The sequence below is a fragment of the Opisthocomus hoazin genome, chromosome 4, assembly GCF_030867145.1.
Source record: "Opisthocomus hoazin isolate bOpiHoa1 chromosome 4, bOpiHoa1.hap1, whole genome shotgun sequence".
NCBI lineage: Eukaryota > Metazoa > Chordata > Aves > Opisthocomiformes > Opisthocomidae > Opisthocomus > Opisthocomus hoazin.
This window is the reverse complement of record NC_134417.1, coordinates 27,101,123-27,117,887: the sequence shown is the minus strand read 5'-3', so window position 1 is coordinate 27,117,887 and position 16,765 is coordinate 27,101,123. Positions and strand designations below refer to the sequence as shown.

The 16,765-nt window shown below is 55.4% G+C and overlaps 1 protein-coding gene across 3 annotated transcripts in view; it reads left to right on the top strand.

The window, feature by feature from the left end:
• The window catches only part of SCHIP1 (schwannomin interacting protein 1), a 192,738-nt gene that overhangs the window by 172,043 nt on the left and 3,930 nt on the right, over positions 1 to 16,765 (top strand). For 2 of the 3 annotated variants that reach the window (XM_075418394.1, XM_075418395.1), the window contains 3 exons: positions 11,921 to 12,039; positions 15,667 to 15,784; positions 16,446 to 16,643. In XM_075418394.1, coding sequence (XP_075274509.1) covers positions 11,921 to 12,039; positions 15,667 to 15,784; positions 16,446 to 16,643 — 435 coding nt within the window. Of the gene's footprint in view, positions 1 to 6,916; positions 7,218 to 11,920; positions 12,040 to 15,666; positions 15,785 to 16,445; positions 16,644 to 16,765 lie in introns of those variants that run through there. The other variant, XM_009939990.2, reaches the window with a different exon arrangement.

Here is a 16,765-nt window from a genome sequence, read left to right as displayed (position 1 = left end):
TGGCAGCACCCATGGCCGTGGTTTCAGGGAGGCGAGGGGGAGCATGGGGTGGGCTGTTACCGTGGCTTCCTTCCCCTCGAAAGGGAGGGTGGGTGCCGGCAGGTGCACCTGCGCGGGAGACGGCCTGTTTGGGGCTCGGTGGTAGAGGCGGATGACGACACGCGCAAATGCCGTCCGTCTGCCGCGGCGATGCTGCGAAGCGCATTTGCGTACGTGCGGAGGAGCGTGTTTGGCGAAACACCCGACAGGCATCGCCAGTGCACGGGGCTGGAGCCCCGGCAGCCGGGGCTCTGCCCGGGACGGCGGCTCATCCTCGCTTTCCTCCATCACAGTGTTCGATTCCTACGTCAATCAGTGTTTTAGAGCAAAATATCTCGTATTGCAGAACGTGTCATGAAGGGAGGAGACACCAAAGCATGCGTAATAACGGAGAGAGAGAAGAGCTGAAAAAGATTTTTTGCTGAATGTTTTCCATCCAGCGAACGCTTCTGGAAATCAATTTCCATTTTTAGCTCCTTTGTAAAAAAAAAAAAAAAAAATCCAGTTTTCAGCCTGCGTTTTGAGGGATGGGATTTTTCCGCAGCTCGGAGCCTGTTGCTCTCCAGCGCCTCGATCAATGGTGCCGTTGTTTCTGCACAGCGGATGTTTTCCCAGCGTGCTCGCAGGAACGCAAGGGTTAAAGGTTGCGCATTGTTACCCCGGGTGGAAGCTGGTCCGCGGCGGTGGGCAAGTGAGCGAGCGATGGTGCCGAGCGCTGCGGCGCGGGCCTGGCCGGCGTCCCTGCATGTTAATGCGACGGCCGCGCCGCTGCGTGTATCTGCTGCGATCGGCTGGCTTGGTTATGGGTTGGTTCCTCTCCTCCAAACTGAGAAATAGTAGGGTGAAAACAGCCAGAAGGCGTGCAAATCGCCGGGGAAAAGTCTGGAGATTTCATTCTTTCAAATGAAATCTGTTTCAAAACCTTCCTGCGAAGATTAGAGGCGACCCCAGCCCCCTCCCAAACCCGTGAACCTAAAGGCCGAGTTTTAATCCTTCCGTGGCCGGCAATCCCGGGTTTCGGATCAGACTGGAAACCAGCCACGATGGGATTTCGGTGGCTGCCCGGAGTGCCGCGGGGGGAGCGGGGTGGCAGCGTGTGGCTCTGCTCTGCGCCGTCCTCGCGCGCTTGTTTTCGAAGCTGCTAAAGAAACCAGAAATAAACCCAACAGAGGAACAAGCCAGCGCATGGGGAAAACTTGAAGAACGTGTGTGTTTTGGAGAAATTCAGCAGAAAAGCTCTGACAAGGCCATGTCACGGATGGGGATGGGGTTCAGCACAGGCGAGTGCCGAGGAAGAGGAGGGTACGTCTGTCGTACGCCGTGCCTGGCCTCGAAAAGTCCTGCTTCGCGTCAGAAATCAGCTGGCGCTGCTGCTCTGTGAAATTGAGGTGGCCGTAGGTCCCCCTGGGTCTTTGGGGGTGGCCGAGTCAGCCTCATCACTTGGAATTTCGGCCAGGTCCTTCACGGACAGGAGGTCCCCGCGTCTGGCATCTTTCCTGTGGCCGCATCCTGGAGCTGTGCACGCTGCTGCCGCTCTTTGTGCCGTGTATCTTCCTCTTAGCTACTTCTCTTTTCCTGTTTTATACTGATTTATTCTCCGATGTCAAACGGTTTGTTTAGGGCTCCACATTTCTCCTGCAGTTCCCGAGAGAAATATCAGCTCTTACCCAGTGAGTGACATTTTGCGAAGTCCTGACCTCACACATCATAAAAGGCCAGCGTGCAAATCCCGGTCTGAACATGGAAATCAAGGTTTTATTCAGAGAATCCCAGCATGGCAGGGGTTGGCAGGGCCCTCTGTGGGTCACCCAGCCCAACCCCCTGCCCAAGCAGGGTCACCCAGAGCAGGCTGCACAGCACCGCGTCCAGGCGGGGCTGGAATATCTCCAGAGAAGGAGACTCCACAACCTCCCTGGGCAGCCTGGGCCAGGGCTCCCTCACCCTCAGAGGGAAGAAGTTCTTCCTCATCTTCAGCTGGAGCTTCCTCTGCTTCAGTTTGTGCCCACTGCCCCTTGTCCTGTCGCTGGGCACCACTGGAAAGAGTCTGGCCCCGTCCTCCTGACACCCACCCTGCAGATATTTAGAGGCATTTCTAAGGTCCCCTCTCAGCCTTCTCTTCTCCAGGATGAACAGGCCCAGCTCCCTCAGCCTTTCCTCGGAGGAGAAATGCTCCAGTCCCCTCCTCATCATCCTCATAGCCCTCCGCTGGACTCTCTCCAGTAACTCCTCATCTTTCTTGAACTGGGGAGCCCAGCACTGGACACAGCACTGCAGATGGGGCCTCCCCAGGGCAGAGCAGAGGGGGAGGAGAACCTCCCTCGCCCTGCTGGCCACACTCCTCTTGATGCCCCCCAGTTTGATTCTAAATGCGTGGATTAGCAGCGCGTTCCTGGCCCGCCGCCGTAGCCAGCGTTGCAGTTTGCTTTGTAAATGCGTGTTTTCAGCGTCACCAGCCGGGTCCACCTTCGTGTGGAGCGAAACGGGCTGCTGCCAGGCTTCGGCCGCGTTTCTTTCCCACCACCGCATGCGTGGGCAATATGTCTGGATTGACGTCGTCTCCTTGGGTCGATTTATCATGAGCCTTTAAAAGCGGAGAAACCCCCCGGTGCCCCTGCCCGAGGCGGGAGCCTCCAAACTGGCAGTTGCCCCTGGGAACCGGCGTTGGCTCCGCGCGCTGGCATTGGTCACGGTCTGAGCTATCTGTTGGCAGCTGGGTCGCTCGGGAGGTGCTACCGGGCTCTACACGCGCGAAGAAAATTAGAAAGGAAAAAAGTAGAAAAAATCTGATGTGACAAGTGAGATTTTATTTGCTCAGAAATAATTTCATAGGCGGGTCGGGGCGCGTGGTGCCTCCTGCTCAGCCCCGTGCGTTCGCCGGGGACCTGGTCCGGGTGCGTGCATGGGGCTCAGCGATGCCGGGTTTGTGCGTGTTTCCCGAGGGGGAGTCTGCTGGAAAGACCCCTGTCGCGGGGCAGTGCCGATGCTGCCGCGGGCTGGGGAGATGCCGGTGATGCTGTGAGTCGGGCTGGCTGCCCCGGGGATGGGCCAGGCACGGCTGGCCGGCACACGCTGTGCCCAGGGTCTCACCAAACACCGAACTGTAAAAATTGGGCGATGAAAGTCACAAGCTTAAAATATGAAGTGCCATTTAAAAAAAAAAAACCCAACATATAATTTATTAGGTTTCTTTTGTTTGATATCTTTAGGGTTTTGTAGGCTTTTGTGGCATGTAGTAAAACCGGTCATCATCTTTCTCATTAAAGCGAACATGAAGCCTCATGGCAGCACAGAACCCCCTTGGAGAAAACCCCAAGTGCCACGAAACCCCAAACCCAAAGCCTGCGTTGTAGGGAGCTGAGGCTGAAGGCCTTCTTGTTTAGGCAGAGATCAAAAAAAAATAAAAAAAATAGCTCTGTAAAGTAGGTGGAAAGCACTTCGTGTGCTAAAACCCAGAGGAGCATCTTCCGAGGGAGGGCATGGTCCAGCTCATCCCTGAATTCACAGGGACGCGTTGGAAGCACCTTGTGCCACCTGCCCTGCTCTGGAAGGATGCTGTGCTTCAGAGGGGCTCTTCAGAGGGGATTTATTCCAACCTTTACAATAAAATAAATGTTTTTATGACATAGAATCATAGAGTGGTAAGGGTTGGAAGGGACCTTTCAGATCATCTGGTTCCAACCCCCCTGCCATGAGCAGGGACATCTTCCACCAGCCCAGGCTGCTCAGAGCTCCATCCAACCTGGCCTTGAGCCCTGCCAGGGAGGGGGCAGCCACAGCTTCTCTGGGCAGCCTGGGCCAGTGTTTCACCACCCTCATGGGGAAGAATTTCTTCCTAATATCTCATCTAAATCTGCCCTCTTTTAGTTCACAGCCATTCCCCCTTGTCATATCACTCCACACCCTTGTGAAAAGCCCCTCTCCATCCTTCCTGTCGGCCCCTCCAGGCACTGGCAGCTGCTCTAAGGTCACCCCGGAGCCTTCTCTTCTCCAGGCTGAACAGCCCCAGCTCCCTCAGCCTGTCCTTGGAGGAGAGGTGCTCCAGCCCTCGGATCATCTCCGTGGCCTCCTCTGGCCCCGCTCCAACACATCCATGTCCTTCTTATGTTGGGGGCTCCAGAGCTGGACGCAGGACTCCAGGTGGGGTCTGACGAGAGCGGAGTCAAGGGGCAGAATCTCCTCCCTCGCCCTGTGCCCACGCTGCTCTGGATGCAGCCCAGGGCATGGTTGGCTTTCTGGGCTGCCAGCGCACATTGCCGGCTCATGGTGATCTGCTCACCCACCAGCACCCCCAAGTCCTTCTCCTCAGGGCTGCTCTCGAGCCACTCTCCGCCCAGCCTGTACTCGTGTTTGGGATCGCCCCGACCCACGTGCAGGACCTTGCACTTGGCCTTGTTGAACTTCACGCAGTTCACGCAGGCCCACCTCTCCAGGCTGCCCAGGTCCCTCGGGATGGCGTTCCGTCCCTCCAGAAGTTCTGGACATTGTTCACTTCAACATAGCTCTGGCAGCTTGAGATTTCGACGGACCTGGAAGTCACCTCCGTACCCTGGCCTGAGCGCCCTGTGGCCGTGACCACCGCCTTGGCAGGGAGGGTGCTTGGAGGGTGCTTTCGTTGAACTTTGTGGGGAATTTAGGGCTTTTATCTACTAAACTCGGTACCTGGCAGTGTTGGGGGCAGAAAGCTGGGGGGGTTCCTCGCCCCAACAGCATCAAGGGGGTTTTTCATCGACTCGGGCAAGCGTTACGCCCGCGCAGCAGAGTTCAATTTAACCGCTCGCTTGTCCGTAAGCAATCAGCGCCTGCTTAAAGCACGGAAAACTTGATGTGTCCTATTGCCTCGCCTTGCTGAAGGATGGCTTCAGCGCTGCCGTCCCCGGCCCCGTGTTCCCTGTGGCCACACGTGCTCCTGCCGTAGGGACACCCCCCGACCTGCTCCAGATACACCCGCACCGAGCTTTCCCTGCGTGCTATAAAAAGAAAAGCGGGCTCGCTGTCCCCCCCCCAGCGTCACCGTGGGCAGCGGCGGCTGTGGCCGTGGAGGCCAGTTTCCAAATATGCCTCCAGCAGTGGTTGCAGGGGCTCCCAGCCCAGTTTTGGGGGTTTTTGGGGGGTTTTTTGGTTGACCAGGTTTGGTTTTCTCCTGTTGCCTGGAACGAGGTGTCTGCTGGAAGCGGGGTTTTCGCTGGAGATTGGGACCAGCTCTGTGGGATCTGCTTAGGGGTTGCCCCTCCGGAAGGGTGGTCCTGGAGCATCCCGGCTCGGAGGGCAGGGCGGAGGTGAGCCGGCCTGAGACCTGGAATGGGGGATAAAACGCTTCAAAGAACATGGGTGAAAAGCACTAAATATATTTTTGGTAGGCCATGTCGCTTCCTACCCTTAGGGGCTTTGGTGTCAGTGTGTAGAGGGGCGGCTCGCTGGCAGCGTGGGTTCACGCAGCGTCTCCCCCGCTGCGTTGGGTACCACGGGCGCAGCGGGGCCGGGCTGGGACCCCCGTCTCGGTGCGGGGACGTCCCCCTGCGATGGGTGAGGGCAATGCGGGGACTTGTCCCGAATTGGAGGGGAAGCATGTCCCCCTGGTCCGCGCCCAGCGCTCCTGGCCACCACATCCTTCCTCTCGGGCGATGGGATTGGGTTTTTCGCCCCAGATTTATTGTGTCAGGATCCATCCCCGCGGCCGGGAGAGGAAGTTAATTTAGCAACGGCAGGAAAGGACGCAATGAGTCAGCGGTGGAGGGGAACTAAAAATAATGAGATATCCAGAGAACAACTTTGTTTCGTTTGTGAAATACAGTTACAAAGCAGCATCCTGGGTCGAGAATGGAATTAAACAATCCTGTTTGTTATTACTGTTTTCTCCCCAAAACTTCAGAGTAGAGTAGTGCCGTGATGCATAGTTTGTATGTTGGTAGAGCCGGTAATCTGATTAGAATATGCATTTTGGGTGAAATGATGTCAGCATGACTTCGATATATCGTTTAAGCATGTAAACTTTGTAGGGCTATTAAAATTATTCATCTAGCGCGCGGCATCGTTGTGCCGCACCAGAAATCGGTACTTTTGTTGCCAGCGTGCCGCGTTTGGAGGACGGCTGAGGAACTGCGGCGTAAATTCCGTCTTTCTAAGGATCTGCTGTAGAAATGCCTGCCCCGAGCGCGGGGTCTCGGCCTCTCGCTGCCCACCCGCAGCGGACCCGGAGCACGCCGCGCTGGGTGCGACGCAGGTGGCAGCTCGGCAAGGACCGAGCAGGATTTGTGCAGGGTTGGGGAGCCTGGGTCTCCGGGCGGGACTGCGCGAGCTGGAGTTGTAAGGGGTGAAGGTTTGGGGGCTGCAGAGCCCCCGGGAGCCGGGGCTGAGGTGCTTGGCCACCCTGGAGCGGGGACCAGGCGGTGCAGTGGTCCCTGGGGTCCACAAGCCCGCAATTCCTAGAAACTTGGGTTTTGCACCTGAAAAAGCTGGTTTAGCCAAGAAATCACTCCCTGGGGTCTCTTCTGGTGTTTTTCGTATAAAGAGTGGTAACAAAACTTCATCTTGAGGTCGACGATGCTGTGGCTGCCCATCCCCGAGCGGCCGTGCCAGGGCTGGGGACCGCTCCAGCTCTGCCCCAGCCGCGGGCAGCTCCTCCGACACCGGGATGTCGTTTGGATAATTTCCATGGTGAAAACCCCACGAGAAAGCCCCTTCCTCCTGCCCCCTCTAGCCATGACTATGCTGCTGGGCTTGGATTTTGACATCAGACACTGGGATTTTTCCTGCCCTTGTGTAGCCGGCGAGGGCTCGGGGCTATTTTTATCCGGTGCTGGCAGTGGCTGGAGCAGGACGCGGCTTCCCTGGCCCGCGCAGCCCTCGCCTCCCTCTCCCCAGCTGGCCGGGGCTCTGGCGCAGCCGTTGACTTTATTTGGGAAAAGCAAGGTGCTGCGGAGCGGCCGGGAGGCGAGAGGGGCCGGGGACGCGTCCCGGCCGAGGGACAGTGGGCTGCCGCAGGGCTTGGCTCCGGGGACGAGCGCTTGACCCCCATGGTGCCGGCTGAAGAGCGGAGGAAGGAGTGAGATGCCCCGGCAGGAGCGTTTCACCGGCCGCGTGAGGACCCCAGAGCGAAGGAGATGAGCCGGGAGGGTGATGGCATGGGTGACGTCATCAGGAAAGCAGCCGCGCCGGCCGGGGAGGGGAGTTATAAAAAGGTAAGGGACAAAAAGGAGCTCTCTGTCTGTCAACAGTTGGGTTCTTGGCGGGAGGGGGAACGGTCGAAACGCTGCCCAGCACCCTCCCAGGGTGCTGGGGTTCGGGTGCCGGAGCAGGGGAGCGCTCAGCGGTGTTTAACACACCGACAGCGGGCAGCAAACCTTCCCCCTCGCTGCGTTTCCGTGTCGCTGGATGATAAAAGAAAGCATCAAGGGATGTTTCCAAACGCGTCCGTGTACCTCGAGACCACGGGGTCGTAAGGCAGCTGGCCACGTGGCTGGAGACATGCCAGTTTGGCTTGGTTTTGCATTGATCAGCAAGTCCACCGCGGAGAAAAAGGAGGTGAAACCGATGTTCTGGGGTTCTGATGGCTGTTTGTAAATCCAGTCATTGCGCTTCTGCTTTACAGGGATAAAATAAGGCGCTGCCTACGGGTCTGGAGCTTTAAATACAGTCATTGTAATGACAGACCCTGGCAAAAATAGCCTTGGTGGCCTGGCTGTGTCGCAGCGTTCCCAGCCGGGGCCAGGCGCGGGCTCTGCACCCAGTTTGGTGCTGGGGGGTGGCCCCAGGCTCCACCAGCCTCACAGTGCTTGAAGCCCTGGTGTCACACAGCAGCGGCACTGCCCGGCTGGGATGGGCTCCTGCTGAAGTGCTGCTGGCTCCCGTTAATCTGTAATTCACGGTGTGATTAGACTTTTTCCCTCTCCAAACAGGCAGCGACTTAGCAAAGCACGCCTGGTATTCAGCCCGGGTTTGGTAGCCGTTGGTGTAGCTCCAGAAGCGCCATCGCAGCCGTCGTTAGGAGCTGGCTGCTCTGTCAGGGGTGGGGGAGGGTCTTGGAGGACGACAGGGAGCCTGGCAAATCGCTGCTACACCTCGACGCCAAAAAAATGTTCCGTGTGCGATCTTATCCGCTGTTTCAGGTGACGTTTGTAGTGAGTAAAGGCTGCTAGTGCGGGTGCCTGCGTGCTAAATCACAGAATCCCAGCATGGCAGGGGTTGGCAGGGCCCTCTGTGGGTCACCCAGCCCAACCCCCTGCCCAAGCAGGGTCACCCACAGCAGGCTGCACAGCACCGCGTCCAGGCAGGGATGGAATATCTCCAGAGAAGGAGACTCCACAGCCTCCCTGGGCAGCCTGGGCCAGGGCTCCGTCACCCTCAGAGGGAAGAAGTTCTTCCTCCTGTTCAGCTGGAGCTTCCTCTGCTTCAGTTTGTGCCCACTGCCCCTTGTCCTGTCGCTGGGCACCACTGCAAAGAGTCTGGCCCCGTCCTCCTGACACCCACCCTGCAGATATTTATGGACATTTCTAAGGTCCCCTCTCAGCCTTCTCTTCTCCGGGCTGAACAAGCCCAGCTCCCTCAGCCTTTCCTCACAGGAGAGATGCTCCAGTCCCCTCCTCATCCTCGTAGCCCTCTGCTGGACTCTCCAGTAGCTCCTCATCTTTCTTGAACTGGGGAGCCCAGCACTGGATACAACACTGCAGATGGGGCCTCACCGGGGCAGTGTAGAGGGGGAGAACCTCCCTCGTCCTGCTGGCCACACTCCTCTTGATGCACCCCAGGATCCCATTGGCCTTCTTGGCACCCAGGGCACACTGCTGGCTCATGGTCACCTTGTCACCCACCAGGACACCATGGCGTGGAGTGGTTCATGGTGAAAAGAGCAGTCCAGCTGCTACCTTGTAAATTATGTAAATAACACAATATGGACTTGGTTTCCCAGGAAACTGCGGAGATCTTGTGCCCACTGCCGTGGGCATCCGCTCTCCATCCTGCTGCGGGTTGGTCGGGGAAGGCCCCCGGCTTCAGCGGTAGCTCCGTGTGCCCGCAGGGATGGGGTCGTATGGGACAAATGCGTATATTGGGGAAATTCAGGCTCTCGACCAGAAATGTAGGGTTTTTTGGTGTTGAGGTGCCGCAGCGTGTCGGGGACGGGCTGGGTGCCAGCGGGTGGTGGAGAGCGGGAACGGTTGCATAGAGTCTGCAAACCCCGGCGAGGTGATCGCGCTGGATTTATGGACAGCGCTAATTCGAACCAGGGCTGGGGGACGGTGTCTGTGCCTGCAGCGGGGAGAGGCTGACCCTTGCCTGGCAATCTGCTGCCGCTGGAGCGGCTGTGGGACGCGTTTGACGTGTGGGCAGTCGCGGCCATGGTCTGACGCAGTGTTTTTTATTCGTGTGCTGAAACAAAAGGTGGCGACCGCCCTTCCAAAGGGGAAGGTCAGCGGCGAGAGGGAAAACATCTGCCCCAGACTGTTTCGCTTTCAACATAAAAAGCAGCCTTTTGTTGAAAAGAACTGTCTGAACCTGACTTCAGCTCCACGCCAGACTCCGCTAGCAGAAATACAGAACATTTCCCGATTCGGTGTCAGCATAGAATCACAGAATCACAGCATGGTCGGGGTTGGCAGGGCCCTCTGTGGGTCACCCAGTCCAACCCCTGCCCAAGCAGGGTCACCCAGAGCAGGCTGCACAGCACTGCGTCCAGGCAGGGCTGGAATATCTCCAGAGAAGGAGACTCCACAGCCTCCCTGGGCAGCCTGGGCCAGGGCTCCGTCACCCTCAGAGTGAAGAAGTTCTTCCTCATGTTCAGCTCTACTTCAGTTTGTGCCCACATACACATTTCAGTAACGTGGGGTTGTGTTTTTCTTGCTAGCACCTTTGCATTTTGAGCATTTGAGCCATTTTTTTATGATAGATACCGAGTAAGTATATTTGATGGTCAAAAACCCACTTTTTCCTTCTCAATGTATAGTTTTCAATACCCAGCTGCAGCTGCTGGGTAATTTTTCCAGAGCCGAAAGTCCAGTTCCCTCAGGTATATTCTATTTCTTAGTAACTGTTCCCTGTTTTATAATAACAAATAGGACTCTTGATTTCTTTATGCTCATTAGCCTGCGCCTGGCATATCAAATGGGATATTCTGAGCTCAGTCGTGGGAGCAGCGTTATTTCATATCCTCAGTAATGACCTGGTGGAGAAAACAAATTGCCCGTTGATTAAATGCGCAGAGCCAAGCTGGGAGCAGTCACGGTCTCGGTGGGAAGTGGAGCAAAATTAGCAAAGGTCTGGAGAGACAGCCCCGTCTGAAAGGGGTGAAGGTGTGCCTGTATTTAGGTGTGTTTCGATGGAGAGAAGAGCAATTTTTCGGCGCACACAGAGGGGGTGGATATGGCGCGGAGGGAGGGAGGGAGCCGTCCCGGCTGGCGGGAGGAGGTGGGGATGCGCTGTGGGCTCCTGCTTGCTGTAGGAACACAAGGACCAGCAGAGGTAGGTGGGAAGATGGGGGAGAGGATCAGCTGGGTGGGAAAAGGGGGGAGGCTCGGTATCCATGACCTGATGAAATATCGATGTGGCGAGGGCAGCAGCTGGCACACTCAGGGGAGACCCCACGTCATGGGGTGGGCAGCGCGAGGGACCGGCACGGGCAGCCCTGTCTCTGCCTTCAGTCCGTTAAAAAAAATGTTTCCCACTCAATTTTACTTATTTTTTTCCCTCTGCTGCCTTCACGGGCAGGGCTGGCTGCTCTTTCTTCCGATCTAACTGCCTGCGGGTGATGGAGGCGTCGATTACTGAAACCTGAAAAAAACAAAATAGAAGAACATAGCTGGGTGGTCTCGGTAGAACTTCGGAAACGGGGAGCTGAACCCGAAAACTCGATACCGCTTGGTGCCGTGGGGGTTATTTTTAAGATTCTAAGTATTTTAAATAAGAGGAGTTAGGTTACGAATGAAGTATGTATTTTGGTAAGGGACTGGCAGTGTAATGGGCACTGTGATAATGTAATGCATACAGTCAGCGCGGGAGTTGGAATTAAATTATTAGCTATTTTAAGTTAATAATTTGCATTTTGTTATATCTCACTTGCTCCTATTAAAAAAGATGCTGTATTTTTACTCAGGTGAAATAAGAGAAGCACGGTTATGTTAATTGACACTGTGGAAGCAGCCCATGCTTGCCTGCTATGTTTTCTTTTGTTGCATATTCTTGATCGGTTATTATGTGTTATTTTAAAATGAAATGTTTGAGGGCTTCAGATTGTTCCTGCTATCAATAACTTGCCGCCTTGTATGAATTTGTTATCAGCGTTGGCACATAATCCATTAGCAACAGACACCGGGATAGTACAGCTGCTAATTTTGAGTCTAGCTCTGTGATTTTCATTTATTCCACGTTTTGTTGACACAGTCATCTCCATAATCATTGGTCGGTGATTAATTTCAAATCACTTTGTAGTTTGCCCTTGTTCAAAAAATCATATATATATGGAGATATGTATAGATGGATATATATATGTCCATATATATATGTATATGTGGATAATATGATGGCGATGGTTAAAAACACATCTCTGAGCAGGCTGGCAGAAGAAGGGTTGTGTGGTTTTGGGGCTGTTCGGAGAAGTGGAAGGTGCTAGCGCTGCAGGCGTGGCCTCGGTCGCTGTACATGGCGATAGGTACAGCTATCAGTATATATATATTATGTATATGTCAGGTGTGTGTGTGTATATAGATATAGATCTATCAGTACGTGGAGAGAGAGATGCAGGTGGGCTTCCCTGTTGGGATGGGCTATGTGGCCCACCCGAGCTTGGAGGATGCTGGGCATCGTGAGCGTGGCGGTGGGGCTGGTGGGACACCTCTCCTGGGTGCTGGCGTGGCCGGCAGCCTCATCCTTTCTTGTTGCCCTTCCCTTTCAGGCCCAGAAGAATGAGCGGGAGTCCATCAGGCAGAAGTTGGCTCTGGGCAGCTTCTTCGACGATGGCCCAGGACTTTACACCAGCTGTAGCAAGAGCGGCAAGCCCAGCCTCTCCTCCCGGTAAGCCGGGCGGCCTCACCGCCCAAAACCTCTTTGGAGGCTGAGAAGTGTGAGATGCCTCCAGCGGGACGGCCCGAGACCTGCCCTGCAGAGGATCCCTCCGTTTTTACTTGTGACAATATTCTTGAATTTTCCTTGTTTTAGAACAACGTCTTCTGCTCCAAAGACAACTGGTGTCTGTTATGTAAATAATTGAGAGCAGTACGCTAAAATATTGAGTTAAAACTGTATAAAAGAAATGTTTCAGTGCTCTGAGGATAAAACAAATGAGCGAAAGTTTCTTGAGTTAGGTTTCCTTCAGGTTCTCATTTTGGATCTCTGTCCTGAACCTGTGGACTTGTGCAGACCAGGAGTGGTGGTGGAAGTAACCACGAATGCGCAACTGGAGTTACTGTCGTGAAAATGGTTGATTAATTTTGCTTTCCAACGAGCTCGTTACCTTGAGTTGCAGAATATTGAGGACTTTTATTCTGATTTAATGCCAGTCGTGCATGTCCGAAGCAGGGCAGGGCTCAAGGATGGTCCCATGCTCCCACCAGTCCTGGGTCACGCAGCGTGGTAGTGGTTGGTGAGAGACCACAAGTTTGTGAAGGGGCCTCTTCCCTCGGTGGCTGGGGAGGTGGCAGCCCGCTGGAAGCAGGTGTTACGCTGGCAGGTAGCCCTGGTGACAGCAGGGCGGTGGAGAGCAATTAATGTCACGCGCAGAAAGCCCTGGAGAATGGAAATAATGAGCTTTAACGTGGCTCCCGGCCTCTCCTCCATGTCCACGTGCTCCACGCAGGCTCTGCTCGCTGGATGGCTCCATCCCTGGGGCTGCATGTTGCGTAGCCTGGGCTGCATAGCACTTACTCTGATTTTTAAGATTTCTACATCAAATATACTCCGGCAAGGCTTGTTTCCGATCCACTGCTGGGAGTAACCTGTGGCACTTGGAAAGCATTGCGTGCCTCCCACGTTGGGAGTGAGGATCTACCTGTTGCCATGGTGTGGAAGAAGGAGAAGGTCTTAGAGAGGTGTAAGGCCGGGAGGAACACTTGCTGTTACGCCGGAGGGGTACGACTGTGAAATTAAATGGAGCTGCGAGTCATTGGAAAGGGAAAACAATTTTTGCTCTGTGTAGTTACAGCTAAACCAGGAGCTGCTGTCTGGTAATTATGGCGCGGGTCTAATTAACGCTGTGCGGCAGGGCTTGGCAGCTGTGCCCCGAGAAATCACCAGCTGTACCTGAACACTTCGGCGTTTCGTTCATCTTTATAGTCCAGGCAAAGCGTTGGGGTTGGGCGCTGCCCGCGGCAGGACCCACAGGAACCTCGGCAGCCCCATTGCTCTCATTTCTGTGCTCGCGCCTGAAATAAAAGAGCAGAAATTGCTGGGTTTCGGGCGTCGGGGTCGTGCCCTGCAGAGGCGCAGTGGTCGCAGACCCGCGTTTCGCACTCGCCGTGCCCTTTCCGCGCGATGAGATTTGAAGCCGAGCCAAGGGCGCGTCCTGCGCCCCGGCCTGCGTCCCCGCATCTGTCCGGCACGGCTTGGGAGCTTGCGCAGAATTATTCATGCTTCTGTTGTATGGTAACGGTGAATAACAAATGCCACGAACATAAAAGGATAAGAAGAGTTTGATGTCCATGAGTACATGGGCAAGGGCAGGGTCCTGCACCTGGGGAGGAACAACCCCAGGCACCAGTACAGGCTGGGGCTGACCTGCTGGAGAGCAGCTCTGTGGAGAGGGACCTGGGAGTGCTGGTGGGTGACAAGGTGACCATGAGCCAGCAGCGTGCCCTGGGTGCCCAGAAGGCCAATGGGATCCTGGGGTGCATCAAGAGGAGTGTAGGCAGCAGGTCGAAGGGAGGTTCTCCTCCCCCTCTGCTCTGCCCTAGTGAGGCCCCATCTGCAGTGCTGTGTCCAGTGCTGGGCTCCCCAGTTCAAGAAAGATGAGGAGCTACTGGACAGAGTCCAGCAGAGGGCTACAAGGACGATGAGGGGACGGGAGCATCTCTCCTACGAGGAGAGGCTGAGGGAGCTGGGCTTGTTCAGCCTGGAGAAGAGAAGGCTGAGAGGGGACCTTAGAAATGCCTCTAAATATCTGCAGGGTGGGTGTCATGAGGATGGAGCCAGACTCTTTGCAGTGGTGCCCAGCGACAGGACAAGGGGCAACGGGCACAAACTGAAGCAGAGGAAGTTCCAGCTGAACACGAGGAAGAACTTCTTCCCTCTGAGGGTGAGGGAGCCCTGGCCCAGGCTGCCCAGGGAGGCTGTGGAGTCTCCTTCTCTGGAGATATTCCAGCCCCGCCTGGACGTGGTGCTGTGCAGCCTGCTGTGGGTGACCCTGCTTGGGCAGGGGGTTGGGCTGGGTGACCCACAGAGGACCCTGCCAACCCCGGCCATTCTGTGATTCTGTGATAGAAGCACCCGTGTTGGGGATGGGGAAGAATGGGCAGCAGAACGTGGCGGGGGGCTTGCCCTGTCTTCAGCAGGTAGCACCGGGCTGGGATGTACCAAGAAGGCTGATAGAGGTGACCCCAGAAATTTGTGGTTTCTGGGGTTCGTTTTTAATGGATTTGGAAGATGTGCAAAGCCGAAGCAGGTTTTGTAGGAGGCAAATGGGCCCGACCCTGGTGTCCGGTGGGCGAGTTGTCCTGGAGAGCCCGGGGCGCGTGGGCTCGGCTGGTGGCTGCAGAGCTGCTCCAATGTGAGCATCAGCGGGGGCTTTCACAGGCACCTTTTGCTCCTAAAAAGCTGTTGTGGTGTTTGCTCTCGGAGGCCGATCTGAGCACAGGGAGAGGCAGGGTCCACCTGGAGCTTGGTGTGCCGTGCTCTTCCAGGGGCATCAGCCAGAGCCGGTAAAAGGCGTGTGACATGGCTGGTGGCCCGCTCTGCGGTGGCCTTGGGGCAGGACTGGTGCGTGAGCCAAAGTCGGGACGCTCCCAGCTGTGGAATTGCTTTTCCCTTCTCTCAGCCTGCGCTGGGATGCCCCTGAGCCACCGTGTCTGGAGAAAATCAGCCCCCGGGAGGTGAATTCGGGTGGTCTTAGCCTGTCCAAGCGGTGCAGGGGGTCCGGAAAGCACAGGAGTCATCTCTTGTGGGACAGTAGTGCCTCTTGGCCACAACCAGGCTTACTGCCCTTCTGAATAAAGAATTTCAATTGTTGACATATGATTTTATATAATATAATAGTATTTTATATATTATGTCTAAAATATATTTATTTCTATTTTATATATTAATATATTTATATATACTTTAATATTTTATTTAATGTAAGAATGTAGCCAGCTGTGATGATGACAGCCCCGCGGCGTCTCGGCAGTTCTGCAGTTCATCAACAGATGGTGGTAGAACCATTGCCGTTACCGTGCTGCTGGGTTCCGGTCCCACGCAGAAATGGCAGCGCTGGGCAGGGCTGGGGGCTTGCCCGTGGCCTGCCGCCGCGGGATGGTGGTCCCGGCTCGGCTTTGGGCTGGAGGATGACCATCGGCTTGGGAAAAAAAAATGTGAAAATGGCTATATTTTCCTGAGGCCAACAGTGTCCTTTGAAAAGGCGAACAACTCTGCGGACGGCGCTTGGTGGGGAGAGCTGTGGGTGGCCGGCGCGAGGGGACCGCGACATCACCTCTCCCTTTCCCCCCGCAGATTACAAAGTGGGATGAACCTGCAGATTTGCTTCGTGAACGACAGCGGCAGCGACAAGGACAGCGACGCCGATGACAGCAAGACAGAAACCAGCCTGGACACGCCATTGTCGCCCATGGTAGGTCTGGGAGCCCGTCCCACAGAGGCTCCGGAGCGTGGAAACCATGAAGCTATCTGTAATGGAAGCTGATGAAGAGCTGATCCTATTAAAACTGCAACGCTAAATCCCAGAGCAGCGTCTTCAGCTGTCAATGAAAGAAATGCGAGATGCTGAGGGGCAGATAGGAAATTGCGCCCGGCTAGCACGGGGCTGCTGTGGAGCGGATGCCTTCATGTGAAGGTGTTCCTTCCTCCTTCCTTCCTCCCTTTCTTTTTGGCTCTGATAATTATCAGGGCAGTAATGGATACGAAGCCATATCAGCTCCCGCCAGCTTTCCTCTGCTCTCTTTTCCTGGTGAATGTAGCACAGAGGCCCCAGATGTTCTCCTCCAGCTTAGCCAGTCTGTCCCTTCGACACCCATTGATCTGGTTGGCTCCGCTTCGCATCTGAAGTGCTTGAGCTGCTATTAATCGACAAGGGAGCTTATCTGGGAATTACTCTGATTTTTAAAGATAAACTTGTGGATTAAAATTTAAAAAAAAAAAAAATCTGTGCTCTTCACCTTTCCTGTAGAAATGATACCGCTTGTAAGTGCACAAAAACATGTAGACGGCAAAGTTCTTTGCGGCAGCGCGGCTGGGGCGACAGGGCGGTAACGGCTGCCTCTCTGCTTTCCTAGAGCAAGCAGAGCTCGTCCTACTCCGACAGAGACACGACGGAGGAAGAGTCGGAGTCCCTCGACGACATGGATTTTCTCACCAGGCAAAAGAAACTCCAAGCTGAAGCCAAAATGGCCTTGGCTATGGCGAAGCCCATGGCGAAAATGCAGGTCGAGGTGGAAAAGCAGAACAGGAAGAAATCGCCGGTAGCGGATCTTGTAAGTGGGGGCCACGGGAGGGCACGGGGAGGTGACACCAGCCCTGCTGCTGTTTGCTTTTGCGTGTCAAGACACACGTGCTGCGGGCAGCGGTGCTTGCTTACGGTGCTCGCTGGAGCCCT